Source organism: Lygodium microphyllum, chromosome 1, assembly GCF_053477565.2.
Source record: "Lygodium microphyllum isolate KBCC chromosome 1, Lygodium_microphyllum_v1.1.10, whole genome shotgun sequence".
Lineage (NCBI taxonomy): Eukaryota > Viridiplantae > Streptophyta > Polypodiopsida > Schizaeales > Lygodiaceae > Lygodium > Lygodium microphyllum.
In genome coordinates this window covers 71952956-71969365 of record NC_141135.1, presented here as the reverse complement: position 1 = coordinate 71969365, position 16410 = coordinate 71952956, and the positions used below count along the sequence as shown (strand labels likewise).

Genomic DNA, 16410 nt, shown 5'->3' with positions numbered 1-16410 from the left:
TATTAGCCATTGCAAAATTCCAACCAAAATGTTGTTACCTGACTAGTCTTGTGGGGAGAATGAGCAGAAAGAAATCGTACATTATTCAACATCACACTTTATGGAAAGGAGAGGGAGAGAGGGAAAATCTAGCTAATTTCTGTTTCGACAAGATATCCTCTAGAAGGAAAATCTCTACACAGATTACCTGCCTGATCCCAATGTCTCTCGAGAAATCTCATGTGATCGATTAGAAAAATACATAAACATAATGTCCAAGGAGAAATATCAAAAATTCCTTAGAAAACTAAGATCTCCTTAGAACACTCAAGTCAAGTGACCTTGAATGTACAAAAAAAAAAGTAACTGTAAAAAGCGATTAGAATCCCTAATAAAAGCTTGTTTTTATGCTAAGCACAATAGTGGTGATTAAGAGGTTATATTTAAGGTCTCATAAGAATGGTGTGCGTGATTCTAGGAGAATTTGTCACTGACAATCCATCTTGTAATCCCTAATCCATTAATGGTCATTCGAATCTGTGTAACACTCTTAAAAAATGATAAAGAAATGATGCAAGGGGTGCCAATGTTTGCAGCAAATGATGAATCTATGTATTGGTTCTCGAGTAGGAGCATTCTAGCTACCTGTGTTTGTGAGGTCTATGTTGATTTGTTAATTTGTTCACATGTATATGCTAAATTGATGTCTACTATCCTAGAGCTAATTCCACATGTAAATTTCACATAGAGGCCTAGCATGTGGACACAAGGATTTTCACAATGCAGGACCCAATGCACCTTATAGACAAGCTTTATGACCTGAAAAAGTATAAAAGTTAGAGTAAACACCATCCTAAGGGCATTCCTCCAAACCTCCTAAGCCCTAGAGAGATCCCAAATGCAATGTCCCTCTGATTCCTCTAGCTCCCTACATCTAACACAGGAACAAGGTTTCTACCATAACCAAGTCACAACTACTAAACTCTAGTGCACTAGTAACCAAAGAAAGAGTGAGATCTTTCTTAATCTAAAATTCTCCTCCAATCTCCTCTACACGTTAGCATGCAAAGGTAGTGATATACCCTGTGCAATCCAATGCTAAGTTTCCACTAGCACTACTCTAATCCTACTCACTCGTATCCTCCTTCCCAATCTAGTTGGTATCAAAAAGAGGGAGAATCCCTAGATGCCTCTACAAATGGATTTCTCCATACCCACTCCTAAGGGTCCCATTGTAGTCTCAAAGGAGGCCTCCTCCCATATGCCCAAAGCATGTCTCAAGGTCTGGGTCTAGGTACCAAGTCCTATTACAATAAGCCATAACCCCGATCTTTTGTCCACGGTATCCTATGAACTCCAATTGATCCAGATCCTCCCTCCTAAGTGTACCATCCTTGAATACTAAGAAAGTAGCATACTCTTTCCACTAGTGGCCATCACTAAAAGAAGGATACCACCCCTAGTGAAGAGCCCAATCCATGTCTAGGAGATGTCAATATCAGTCCTCCACTCAAGGGGTACAGCCTCCCTAATGCTCCCCATCATGTCTCTAGCCCCTTTGATGTCATAAAGTCTTTGCCTTTGTGTTTGTGCTGATCGCTCTAGAAAGGCAAAACACTCCCCCACTATAGAAGCTATCCTTGAAAAGAACCTCCCTCATGATAAGTGTCCTCTCTCCATTAGTGTGACCTCTCCCTGTCTTAAGTAGTTGATTGAAGAGAAATGGCTACCTCAACTACTCTTCAAAAGTGGCTAGGTCAATCTGGTGAAGCCCTACAAATAATGAACTCCAATCTCATCTAGTAAATACAGCAGATTTGACATCAAAACCTTTCACAAGCCCTATAGCACAAAGGTGCTGAAAATTTCCAATAGCCACTGGGCTGCCATGGTCCTCCATGAGCAAGAACCATGATCTCTAATCTCAATGGTAGTAACTTCTTCCATGGCATCTTATCTAGAAGGCCCCTCACAATAAGCTTCACTTGAGAAGGACTTGAGGGGGAGGATAGATGCTTTTCACTTTCGTTTGAGACTAACGCAACATCTTCCACTTTGAGATTAAGGAGGAGGTTGGATGTTTTTAGTTGTACTTGTAACTCATGCACCTTCTCCCACTCCGAGTCATAGTAGTCTCACATTACACCCCATCAGAAAAGCTATTTACTCAACCCTAGCAAAACACTTCATTTCTATACAAGGCTTATCTCGTACTTTGTAATTTTACATCCAGCAAAGTTTTTTCTTGAGGGGCTGTTAATAGAAATTTCTTCTCCTTAAAAAAAACTCAAAAATATGGATTAACAAATTGCCAGTTCAAGGGATTTCCTTCTGTGGAGATGTTTGCTTGGCTTTGTTCCTTCAAGTTATGTGCTTCCAACGGAAGGGTTGTTCATCCTATGTCCTTGATGTGGTGTTTTGAATGAGGTCATTCCTCACATCTTTTGAATCGTTAGTAAAAACGTGCTTAATTTATTAGATGTCACCATCTTTCAGACTCTATTTTCCTTCTTTGACCTCGGCAAATTATTCTAGCAGTTTAAAACTCTAGATGTAAGAGTCTTTTCTTGGATCCACCTTTGAACTCTATCGACTCATCAAAGCCTTGGCAATATGGCACTTTTGAAGCTATCATCTTTCATGGTTACGGTTTTTCACAAGACCAATGTACCGATCTCTCTCTAATAGCCTTATCACTCGAAGATTGTATAGACAGTTGTATGATTTTGTGTCATCAGTGCTTTTGAGTTTCTTTAAGGCTATGCCTTAACTCAAGAGTGTTTAGCCATCCTGCACTTTGAAAAATAATACATTAGTTTCCACAAAAATGTGTGTGTCTATGCATGTGAATGCCTACTATAAAAGGATTCATGGGTGTTCAGTCATTTCAAACCTAGAGCTACTTTTGCTGCTCACTGCAGCAATCTTTAAATTATCCCTGACATGAGGATGATTTAAATCTCTCTTATATGGATGTGATTTACCATTGTTTCTTGTTTTTTGTTTTTGGGAAAAGTCCCTGTCGTGAAGTATTTTCTGAGTGTACATTGCTGAGATAATAAGTTGTGGTCTCACAAAAGATGTGTCCACAAAAATGTGTCATGCTTGTAGCAAGTACCTGTGCACCTGTACACATGCATATGTGCATGTTTTGCCACTAAGAAAAGAACACCCTTCCTCAATGATACACAGGTCCATAACAAATCAGTAAAATCCCATTCTGGAAATCATGGTTCTCATGGGGCACAGACACTTCCTATGGGGGGATATGACTCAATCCCAACATGGCTGGTCAAAATGGTCTTCATCTTTTCATGTTGCTTGGCAAGGGTTTTAGCATGCCCACCATGATTTTGCCTGTTTTGGACAGCGTGCTGTCCACTGTTTGTCAGCCCCTAATTTTTAAGAATTGGAGGCCAAACTCATATGCTATCAACTTGCACATGTCGTATACATCATATACACATTTGTATGCCCCAATTCCACATGAGATTGTACTTCCCCATACCTATATTCTCCTTTGTAATGTTGAGCAGAGTAGGACTCTGCAACCCCCCCTTCTACGTGAGCCATAAGTCCTCTTTTTCTTTTGAGGGAAAAAACCCTTCGGGGTAGGGATAGAATGTAAAAGAATGGGAATAGACGGGTAGGACATGGGTTAGCATGGGAATACCCTGTTAGATCCGGCTTAAGCATTTGATAGGTCTGTTGACATTCTTTAGTCCACTCGAATACTATGAGTAGGTTGGCATAATATTTTAAATTTGGAGGGAAATAAAAATTGTTATCTATGACAAATATGATACACTTTCCAAAGACACCTTGGCCTATGACTTTCCAACCTTGATGGCATCGAATGGAATGCCAATTGTTGGTGCACATTGATGATTCCGCAATATACACATAATAGTTTCTATCCCTAACAAGTTAACTAACTGCCTTGTGAGACCAGAGGAGCTGAAACTTTCACCTGCGGTGGTCTTTAGCCACTTTGAAAGAGAGGTTGTGCCTAATAGGTCCTTCACCCACTTTCACCCATGGTGGTCTTCATTGACAAGTTAACCGGCTATCTAATGAGACCACAGCTGAAACTTTCACCTATGGTGGTCTTCAGTCACTTTAAAAGAGAGGTTGTACGTAATAGGTCCTTCACCCACTTTGCCACCTCCTCTCTCCACTTCATATTCCACAATGCTAGCTTCTCCTTCGAAGCAAACTCTGGTGCTAGCTCCCTAAGGTCTTCAAGCATCTTGGGAGCATTTCTCAGTAGTGTGCGGCAAATATGCAAGTTCTTCTTGGGTTCCAAATTGCATCAGCAACTCTTAAAAGACCATGCAGTTCCTCCAGTGAAGTCAAATATAGAGAGAAGGACCATCATGAAAAGCAAGGCTGAAGTCAATGATTCAAGGGTGGTTTCCACTTTCTGGAATATTATCTATTTAGGATGAGGACTTTTTACCCACTCAAGCAAGATAAAGGTGTTTCTACAGAAATTGATGAGACTGCAGATGTAACAGAGGAGACTGGCCAGTAGCATATCCGAATGGATGTGTAAGAAACCCCTTCACTTCTATCCAATGTTGGGGCCTCAATATAGCATCTCATGCAAAGGTGCCCGATAGTATGTAAGTACTAATTCTATGATGAGGCACCACCTGTTACATGTGAACAACAGATTCCTCATGTTATGATCAGGATTTTTTAGAATAATTTTTTGACTGGATCAAAATGACTAGATTCAACAACTACCCTGCTACATGGAGCACTAGTTGATCTTCAGTTTTTATAGCTAGATACATTGCTTTGGCTTCTCTCCCATGTGCTTTAGCTTCCCTTCCAGTACATTTCATGAATCAAAGATGCAAATTAAGAACTGTACTCACCTTATAGTCCTGCATGAATTCATAATGTAAGACAGTGTCCGGTTCACTACTTGCTAGCCTCAAAAACTTTTCAAGTCCTTTTCTTGGGCCATTGTCCACTGATAGTCAAATAAAGGTAATTGACTAGTAATGTCATATAAGTTAATCAAGCACCAAGAGTTGCATCTATTAATCAAGAATAATGCATTTCCAAAATAAAACGCTTGCAGCAGTAGAGATATTTAATTGAAACTGACCGCAATTTGTACCAAGCACATAAAGCTTTTCCAAGCCCAAGTGATGCTCCACGGCTCGTAAAGCTGAAGTTATGAATACAAAGGGAAAAAAAAAAACTTATTCTCAGGTGTCATGCCCCCAAGTTCTGAAACCTGCAAACACATCATCTATCACACAATGCTTGAAACATGGGGCAAGGCCCACCACCTTAAGGTACTAATTCCATCGCACGCCCATGATAAAGAGGGGCACCATAGAAATGCAACAGCATACATGAACATGCGAAAGTGAAACAAAGATTTTGAGAAAGGTCTAAACGTACCTCGAAAAGAACCATAGTGAAATCAACACAATGACTCTTACACTGAAGGTTAATGTGTAGCTCATGTCGCTACTTTTGCAACTACAAATGGCTCACATGAATCCATCAGAGTCCCAACTGATCCATCTTATATTGACCAAGCTTGGGCCCCATTAACACAAGGTAATCAAAAACTCAAAAAGGGAAAGACAAGTTTTGGTGAATATATCAAGTTCTAAGCTATTTTCCACACTTGTTAAATCCTACCCCCACCAATCCTGACCAGGTGGAGCTAGTCATCCATGTATCATTATTCAGTCACATAGCTAGCCATGTATTGCTCCATATGTCCACATCATGCTCTTCATATCGTATCCCTATATGGGCACTATATTGTACAGCACCTTATATTTCTTTGTATTGTATATCACTAATTATCATTTAGGACGTTACTTCATAGGTTTTTTCCCACCTCAACAAACCTTTTTTAATCAAGAAAAGAAAATTATATTAATAACAACTCCACAAAAGAACCCCAAGGTAAAATGTCTATAAAGAGTAACTAAGTGCTGTAAAGAAATGCTTGTCTAGTGAATGTCTATGTCCCATAAATAGAAACTCTATTTGGGAGGACCCAAACTTTCTGTAAAGAGATAGCCTGCCCACCACTCAGTCCTAATCTCGTTTTTGCAACTTGCAGGTGCCTTCTCATTGCCATCCACACCCCATACGCAAAGGATATCTCAGTAGAAGCTATCCACCATCATTATCTATCATTTGACACCTGCTGTGTCCAGCCCCCTCTTGCTGATTACAGAGGATTCTCAGCTCGTCCATCACCTACATCAGCTTGCAACTATTGTCAAAGGTGGTCCCAGCCTGCTTTTACTGCATACCCACCTCCAAACGCTATGGCCCAACTTGCACAACTACCACTGCCACTAGAATGAGTAATGAACTTAATGATTTAATTAAACTTCACAAAGATTTTTAATAAAAGAAAGTTTAATTCTAGTATCCCTAGTTCTTAGCATGGTGACCGTTGCACATGCAATAAAGGACTTCACGTTGGGCATGCAATGGACAAGTGTATAGTCTATGTGGTACAAGAGCAAGGCAAAGCGTAATAAGATGCAATGTGAAACTTTCATTAAATTGAGAGTTTGCACCTTAAAATTAAGTTACATTGAAAGTTTCGCCTATAAGTAGCTCACTTAGAGCATTTAAGTTAGTAAGCAAGTCACTTATGATTAATGGCTAAGTCCTTAATTAGCCTTTAATCAAAATGGAGATCTAATTAAGGAGTGGCAAGTTACTCATTTGAAAAGCTTCTCTTGGCTATTTGGGGCTCCTTCTCTCTCACTTTGAGCACCCTTGGAACTCCATATACAATAAGGTATGCTAATGTTTTTGAACTAAATATCAAAAAAATAGGTCATTACAACACATTGAGTTGAGATCCTCTCTTCTCCTCTAAGATCTCAAGTCAAGTGCACTTTTTGAGTAACTTTGTCACAAAGAAAACGACATTCTCACAATTTCATCATAAGAAATCCCTTTGTTTATGAGAGAAACTGCATGGGATTGCATGGGAACTATGCAAGATCATTGTTTTGGTGAATGCTCCGCGAAATTAGGTTCAAATCCTCGCTGTAATTTTTAGGGTTTGGTAGGCCTTTGTGTTTATTCATATTTTTAAACACTCTACAATCAGTTCAAAGCCAATATTGAAGGTGATAAGGTCACCATGCACCCGTGGATCAATTGTGTTACAAGAAATCGCTGAAATATAGTCATTTGTAATCACTTTCAAGGATACATCAGTAATCTAAAGAAATATCAAAAGGGGGCACCATGGTTTGGGGCCAAACACATGTAATATGTGATCAAAAAAGCACTCTAGCTATAGTTGTGTGTGGATTTTTCTTGTTGAGTTTACTATTAAGCTGAATTACGTGTTTGTTAAATATGGTCTCCGACCCTTTGGCATAGTTGTCAGGTACGATACAGTACGGTAATAAATGGTACCTTATGATTTTAAAAGGTATGGTACGATATTAGTATCAAAAAAAAAAAAAATCAGATGATTTTTTAAATAACAAAAACCATAAATCATTAAATGAAATATACATGTTTAAAGTGAAAATAGCCATTTCATTACAAAATAAGATAAATGCATGAGAATGACCATCGTGGTCGTATGGGCTACGCAAAACATGCAATACAACTACAGTCTAGTATATCATAGTAGCATCATGCATGTGGATACAATGATAGTAGATACAAAAAAGAGAGAGACCTATGAATCTATGATGAGGCATCACTATCATCATCATCATTATCAAAACCATCTGAGTGCTCATTAAGAGAGTCTGAAGATGACTCCTCGGCATCAGATGATGAGACACACTCATACTCATCCTCACTGATGAGACTATCATCATCATCAAATGATGGCTCCCTAGGTGGCGACTATGTAGGCAAGGGAAGGATCTCATCATGAGGCACAAGATGTGAGCTACTAGAGCCCCGCCTTACATATGTTTGCAAGCCACTCGAACCACCCCTCCTCGATGTTGGAGGGCATCAAAGAACCATGTTCCTCCTACCACCTACTCAAACTCCTCGCCCACGAGCACGTTGACTGCAAGTGTCACAAGTATCTGGTGCTATAAGCTCTCTATAGAGCTCTGCAAAAATCATCTCCTTCTCATCCACCTCTTGATGTACACTCAGAGGAGTGCTACGGGTCAACTTGAATGTATCAACATTCATCTACACAATGCAGTGATGCATGTAAGATTGTTAAAGCTAAAGTCTAAATTGTAAAGTATAAACTTTAAAGTCAAAGTTTAAAACAACAAATTTTAAATTTTATGATTAAATGTTTAAACTTTGCCTGCTTCAGACTACCCATACTCATCATAGCCCTTATTATGCGTAAGTTAGTGCGGCAATAGACTAGCCGCTCTAACTGTCATGTGCTAAGCCGATTGCGAATCTTTGTATAAATGAGAGAATAAGCACTCTAGTTTCTCTCATAAGCACCCAAAGAGCAATCTTGGGCAAGGACCCTCATGGCTAAGGGCTAAAGGGTCTCCAATGCATATCCAAAGTTTTGCCAACAAAATAAAGCCTTCACAAGTAACTCTCTCCTTCAACAAGTGGGAGAACCAAAAGCCACATGCCCCCTCTGATCTGTATAGCATTCTAGCTCCTCCAGCACTGCATTGTGGTCATCCACAAGGACCACAAGTCAAATAAGCAAGCTGGTCCGAACAGAACTCTCTATCATCCATAACCGCTAGCGACTTCTAGGCCAGATGTACCAATGCGGCAAAACCATGGATGGGCTTATGTATCCATGCCCATCTCCTCTCTGCTATCTCTAAAACATGCGCACGTTGTGTCTCTGTGATCACTATACAACCACGTGCCTCCACCAATGCCACTCTAAATAAGTGAACGAGAAAGCAAAGCCCATGGTCGATCCCTCGCAATCACTCATACATAACACCCTATAAAAGAGAGTCGCGACAATGACAACGGCACGGACTTTTTGCCAAAACTGCTCATTAAGACACAAGCGTTGCACAACTTTGGCCTCCTCTATCTCATGCTTATCTCACTCATTCCATAGAGTGGACACCACTATCTGTCGCAAGGCGGACCACACCTCATAAAGGCATTCCAACAATAACCACAAGTAAGCAAAGCAAGTTGAAGAAGGCTTCTTCAACTCCAATGTGCTATGCTCAAGATACATCGCAAGCACCTTTACCTTTACTGTGAAGAAGATGACAATTAATGTAGCTTTGGGGACCACTCTCTTCACCCACTTGAGCTTCCTAATGTCCTCCATGAGCAAGTCCAAACAATGACTTGCACATGGAGTCCACACAATCGTGGGAAACTCCGCCTCAAGCAAACAACCCATACACCCACAATTTGATGCATTGTCGGTAACAACTTACACCACATTCGAGGGGCCCACCTACAACCACAATTTACAAATTACAAGTAACTATGCTAATAATACTTGGATGTTAGAGAGAGAAAGAGAGAGTTGAGACTTTCAAGTTTCAACTTTCAAGATTTAAGAATGAAGAGAGATGGGGGTTGGGTCCCGCAAGAAAAGAGAGAATCAAGATAGATATTAAAGAGAAATTAGAATAGGAAGATAGATAGTTATGCATAAATCAATTATCATGATGAAAGAAAGTGAAACAAATTTTAAAAGGCAATGTATACCACAATGATAGCTTATTGAATGTGGCGATAGATGAATGCACTTATCGTTTTCCTCCCCCTCTTTCCGGTATCTACAGCCTGAAGAAAAATCGTATTTCCGCATACTTGGTTTTTGTAGAAGATGTTAGTAAAGATTATGCTAAGTGTAATGTTTCATTGCTCAAAAACAAGCACACAGAATTCTTAAATAAATTCCAAGATTGTTTTTATACCTTCTTACCTACAGAATTACCACCTGAAAGGCCAAACAATTATTCTATTGACCTAATAACTTGTAGTGTACCTCTAAACAAGCCACCCTCTAGAGTGAGTGCTGCCCAACAACATGAGTAATGAGTTAGATTAAAGAGCTTTTGGAAAAAGAATTGATTCAGTCCAGTTCATTGTCCTTTTGCTCACATGAACTCGTTGTGTAGAAAAAGAATGGTTCACTGCAAAAGTGCATTGATTATTGAGTCTTAGACAGGAACACCATCAAAAATAGATGCCCTATACCAAGGATAGATGATATCCTTGATCAGTTAGAGGGAAGTGAAATCTTCAAGAGGATAGATCTTAAAAGTGGATAGCATTAGATATGCATAAGGCCAAAAGATGTGTAGAAGATAGCTTTAACAATCACTTTTGGGTTATATGAGTTCTTGGTCATGCAATTTGGGCTTACAAATGCACTTGCAATAGTTAATCGTAGGATGGATCGAATTTTTCAACCCTACAAGTCTTCCATTGGCACATTCTTTAATGACATCATAGTCTACTCAAAGAATAAGGCAAAACAACAGATGCATTCAACTACTTTGTTTGAGAAACTCAAAAAACAAAAGCTGGTTTTTTATGCAAAAAAGTGTAAATTCTTCATGTCAAAGATTCGCTTCTCAAGGGATATTGTCTCAAAAGATAGTGTTACAATGGATCTTGCAAAAGTGGAAGCCATAAGCAACTGGCCTCATTTGAGAACCTTGCATGATATACGCAGCTTTTTGGGGCTATGTTCATACTATAAAAGGTTCATACCCCACTTTGCTGAAATTGCTTCAATCCTTCATGCATTGCAAAAGAAGGGGGTTCCATTCACATAGGTTTATAAGGAAATTGCAGCATTTAATAAGCTGAAAGAAAAGCTTACTTCGGATCCAATGTTGATCTTACTAGATCTCCAAAAAGCTTTCTTGTCTAGTGTGATGCATGTGGGAACAGCATTGGTGCAATTCTAATGCAAGATGGCCATGTTGTGGCATATGAGAGTAGAAGCTTACTAGGTAGTGAGAAAAATTGTGAGTTTATATGAAAGAGTTGCTTGCTGTAATTCATGCTCTTTCTACATGGAAACACTACCTGCTAGGGGCTGATTTTGTTGTATAGACACATCATCAAACTCTGCGATATTTTCTTACTCAAACTAAGTTGTTTAAGAAGCATATGCAATGGGTCAACTTTTTATCCATGTTTCACTTTTAGATAGTGCACCTAGGGGTTAAAAGAATGTTGTGGCTAATCCATTGTCTAGGAAACGACGGGTTTCAACGGTGTCTATAGCATATCATCATGAGATAGATAAGATGAAGACATAGCATGCAAAGGATAAGGACTTTGCTAGAGTTTGTGGCCTTTTATCAAATGGTCAACACCACAAGCATATGCTCTTAGAGAGGGCTTTCTTATGATGCATAATTGATTATGTGTTACAAAGTAGTTAAGGGCCAAGGATATGGTTGAAAGTTGTGCACCCCGAATGCAAGGCATCATGGCATCAATGTTACAGTGAAAACAATTGAGACTTTCTTTTATTGGCCATCTTTGAGTCATGATATGCATGCATTGCATATCAAAAGGTCAAGTTTTATTGACAAAAGACACTAGGTTTAAAGCAGCCCTTGTCTATTCTTGATAGACCATGGGACAGCATAGTCATGGATTTTATCTTTGATCTTCATAGAACACCTATAGGGAATGATGGTATATGGACCATTATTTGCAGGTTTGACAAACATGCTCATTTCATTCCAGTGAGGAAAAAGATAACTACAAATCACATGGCAAGATTGTTCATGTGAAACATCTTAAAATATCATAGCATACCAAAGTCTATTGTGAGGGACAAGGATTGTCGCATAACAAGTCCCTTTTGGAGAGGCATTTTTGGAAATATGGGTACAACCCTAAAGTTCTCATCTTCTTTTCATCCATAGACAGAAGGCCAAATTGACAAGGCAAATGTTGTTGCCTTAGACCTTTTGAAATGCTATGTATCTCAAATAAAACCAAATGGGAATAATTTTCACCTCTTGTGGAAGATGCTCATAACAACATAATGCTTAGTTTCATTGGTAAGGCACCATTTCAGTTTGTGGAAGGGGGGAAGAAAGTCCCACCTTGCATGCAAAGTATAAGAGATCTTCATGGCTGCAAGTATATCCAAAGTATGGATGAACCTTATGCTAAAGTAAAGATAGCTCTGCAAAAGACATCTTCATGGCTGCAAGTATATCCAAAGTATGGATGAACCTTATGCTAAAGTAAAGATAGCTCTCCAAAAGACTCGAGAAAAGCAAAAGAAAGCAACTGACTGTCATTGCAAAGATTTGGCATTTGTAGAGGGTGATTGAGTCTTGTTATGCTTTGAAAAGGCTAGGCCAAAGAAAATGAAGGGTGAAGAGTGTCTTTTCCCTAAACTCAGCATGAGGTATTACGGGCCTTTCAAAGTGTTGCAAAGGATCAATGAGGTGGCTTATAGGTTGAAGCTACCTAATGATTGGAAGATTCACAATTCTTTTCATGTGTGTCTTCCTAGGCCTTTCCATGGTGATGTATTTCAGGATATCAGTGATGAGAGGTTGAGGAACTCAATGAAAACTTCGTTCTTGAGCACGTATTGGCACATAAGGAAACGAAGGTCAAAGATAAAGTCTTCCATCGCTTTTTGGTGAAGTTTCAAAACTATGCATCGCTTGATGCAAAATGGATGGAGGAGGAGGATTGGGTAGAACTGCCTCATTTGTTACAACTCTACCTTGATGTTTTTGAGTTAGAGCCACTTTGGCATGAGCTTAACCAAGCTCAGTAGAGTGCAAATTGGAGCATTGCATGATGCTCAAGAGGGGGGTGGTACCTCTACTTGATACAAATATGCTCACGTATATAGAGGTTGTTTAGAGATCTTTCAGATTCCATATAGGTAGATCTATGATTAGTCTACCAAACACTTGTATTTCTACAGTTACGTTTAGTTATTTACTAGTGCAATGAGTATCATTTTGATAGTTGTAGATTTGTATAGCTGTGATTGATTGTATACTAGTGCAATAACTTCCATCTTAGGAAAAGAAAAATGACAATAGTATGTTTGGTTACTTCAAAACATGTATGGATAATTATACATTGATAGTACATGGAGTCCTAACAGCGTGCTTAGTCACTTGGAAACATGTATAAAACTATACATTGACAATACATGCAATAACAACATTATGCTTGTTGCTGAAAAACATGAAGTAACAGCAACATGCCTAGTTACTAGAAAACGTGCAATAGTAGCAACATGTTTTGTTGCTAGAAAACATGTATTGATCATTTCGTATGCTATTTTGGATCTTAACTATGTGCAATCAAGGTTGCTTGCAATGTTTCAAGAGAGGAATATGTCACTAGAATGAGAAATGAATCTAATGATTTAATTAAACTTCTTGAAGATTTATAATTAAAATGAACTTTGGTTCCCATACCCATAGCTCTCGGCATATTGACCATTGCTCAAGCAATGAAGGATACGAGCTATGTGGTACAAGAGCAAGGCAAAAGTAGCAAGCTGCAATGTGAGACTTTCATTAAATTCAAAGTTTGCATCTTAGAATTGAGTTACATTGAACTTTTCGCCTAGTATGCAACTCACTTAGGGCACTTGGGTTATTAAGCAAGCCCCGAGCTAAACTTTCATCGAGTAAGCAACTCATCTGATTACAAATTAGCCGGTTACTCATTTAGAAATCTCATCTTGGCTATGTGGGGTTTCTCTCTCACTTTGAGAAGCCCAAGTTTGGAGACAATCATTCTTCTCTTCTTTGTTGCAAAAACTGTGAGTTTCAGCCATGGAATATGAACTGACAACATGGATGGAGTGTGGAAAACAATCAAAATCTCCTCCTCCTTGCATGGGAATCCCATTGGGCAATCTCGTAATTCCATACACAACAGCATATGCTGTTGTTTGTGAGCTAAATATCAAACAAACACAATTGGATTTGACTAATGCCTACGCTCACAGAGGTGTCGATGATCCATGGTACGACACTCGGGCACTTTTTACTCTTCTTATGAGAGGTTTCTTTCCCCAGTTATATTATCTTCTATTTTATGTGCTTATGTTACAGGGTTAGGTCACTTATCATGTTTTACACCTCTTGGGTGTGAACGCGCGTTAACAACCCTAGGGATTAAGGGTTGTACTTTGTACTTTCATTGCACTCTTGGTAATTGCATTGGGAGTCATGTTGTGTCTTCACTCTCTCACTCTTCGCTGTCAACTGTGTATTCTCAACTGAGCTTCAATCCTCCATATCCCACGTTTGGTATTAGAGCTGTGGGTCGACTCAGCCTTCAGTCCAGCACCAACACCTAGAACAGCCACCCTCATCCAGTCTTCCTCTACCTGCAACACCTATTCGTCCAAGGCCAGCTTAGCCTTGCTAGTCGCCAACCGTCAACACAGGAGACACTTGCACTTGTTCCGCTAACTATACCCACCTCGCCTCCTAGTCAACGCCACTTGAAGTGCCTACAAGCACAACGTATGTGCAAGCCCTCCTCACCACCACCTATAGCTGCTTAGCCTATTGTTCCGGCACTTGTTAGCTCCGCCTGCAGACTTTTATTTTCAATTGAGTTACAGCAAGGGGCCTTTTGGCTAGGCAGTCTATTTTTACCCCTAGACGTGTCTTGGACACACTTATTGTCGAGATTTCTTGGGAAGCGAACCAGAAAATTTGGGGCTTTTGGGTTTAGTACAGGCATTGGCACATGTACTACAAGTTCAATCTGAGATAGACTAAAATTGTGCATTTTGGACAATAAAATTTCGGGGCTTTTGCATTGGTTATATTGTTGAACACTGCATGTGCATTGGACACCATGTACATTGGATAGTTTTGACAAAGTGTGATACAGATTTGTCAATTACAGCGTGGTGCATGCTGTAATTTTTGGAAATTTCCAGATTTCCAGGTTGTTACAGCTTTAGCTCTTGCTTTTGTGTTCTTTGAAACAATGACATTTACTATGGCCAATCACGGACAAAGTGATGTATTCATATATGTATCCAAGGAGGATAGATTGGACAGCAATAATTATTCTCTATGGTCTTTCATGACGAAGAATATGCTGATTGCAAAAAATCTTTGGAATTATGTTAGTGGTGAAGAAGTCCATCCTGGAGTTGTGGCTCTTGTAACACCTCCCATAGGAGGACATAGTCAAAGGCCACTTCAACTCAGCCACTTCCCCAAAGATTAGTAGCACAAAAGGCTTGAGACACACGAGATGCTTAAGCATTGTCACTAATTGCATTGGCAGTTCAGCAGTCTATAATCCCACATATACGATCTACAACTTCTTCAAAAGAAGCATGCCTCACACTTGAGCAGATGTTTGCTAGAAAAAATGAAAAAATGAGGCACGCATCTCTTCCTTGAAGAAAGAGCTTGAGAATGTGAAGGTGGATGAAGATGATACCATGCAAGATTATCTTAACAAAATTCAAGACTTGCATGAACAGTTAATAAATGTAGATGAATATTATTCAAATGCACAGTTGATCTCTACTACTCTGAATTCTTTGCTACCCTCTTATTTGGCATTTCACATGGCCTTAAATCTCACCATGAGAATTTCTCTGTAGCAACAAGAGACAAGGGACACGCAAAGTTCTGGAAGTTCACGTACTTCACAGAGTAACAAGAGACAAGGGGCACGCCAACCAAAAAGGGCAAGTGCCACTATTGTAAGAAGCCAAGTCATTACATCATGAAATATAAGAAGCGCACTGCCAAGGAAAAGAAGCAAGAGACAAGGATGTTTGTTTCTAATGCACCTTCTACTACTACAAAGTCCGCGTCTTTTGTTGTAGACCGTGACTATTGTTTTCACACTTGCAATTATGACTCTTCTTGGGCTGATAGAGCATTTACTCCTCAGGATACTAGCACTTGGTTCTTCGACAGCGGTGCTTCTAAGCACATTACATCTCGAAGGGATTTGTTTTCCTCTCTTATTGCAACTCTTGTTGGAAAGTCTATGCAATGTGCCAACAATGCATCTTACCATGTTAGAGGTATTGGGGAGATTGTCTTGAAAGCCATTGATGGCTCTACTCTCCGTTTACAATATGCATTGTATGTGCCAGAAATAATGAAGAATTTGTTGTCCATTTCTTCTTTAGCAAAGTGTGGTATGCAAGTCACATTTTATGATAACAAATGTATGGTCAAAGATAAAGAATTCTTGACTTTGGTTTTGACTGGCACATCATATCATAGACTCTATCAATTAGATGACTATTTGATTGATCAATTAGTCTATTTAGCATCTACTCTTACTCCTGCTATGTCACAGACAGAGTTATGGCATGCTCACAAGGGACATGTCAACTATGACATTTTGATGCTTACGCAACGTACTCAGATGCTAGATGGCTTATCTCTCTTAGAGAGACCACTTGAATATATTTGTGAGGGATGTATTTTGAAAAAAATGTATCGATTCTCGTTTCCTCGTGATGTTCTTCATTCA

The 16410-nt window shown here is 39.3% G+C and overlaps 1 protein-coding gene across 2 annotated transcripts in view; it reads right to left on the bottom strand.

Moving 5' to 3' along the window:
• HCAR (coenzyme F420 hydrogenase family / dehydrogenase, beta subunit family) overlaps positions 1–16410 on the bottom strand; it is a 151855-nt gene that overhangs the window by 80040 nt on the left and 55405 nt on the right. For both annotated transcript variants that reach the window (XM_087678495.1, XM_087678487.1), the window contains exons 9-10: positions 5099–5161; positions 4863–4960 (exon numbers count right to left, since the gene is read on the bottom strand). In XM_087678495.1, coding sequence (XP_087534621.1) covers positions 4863–4960; positions 5099–5161 — 161 coding nt within the window. The remainder of the gene's footprint in view (positions 1–4862; positions 4961–5098; positions 5162–16410) is intronic.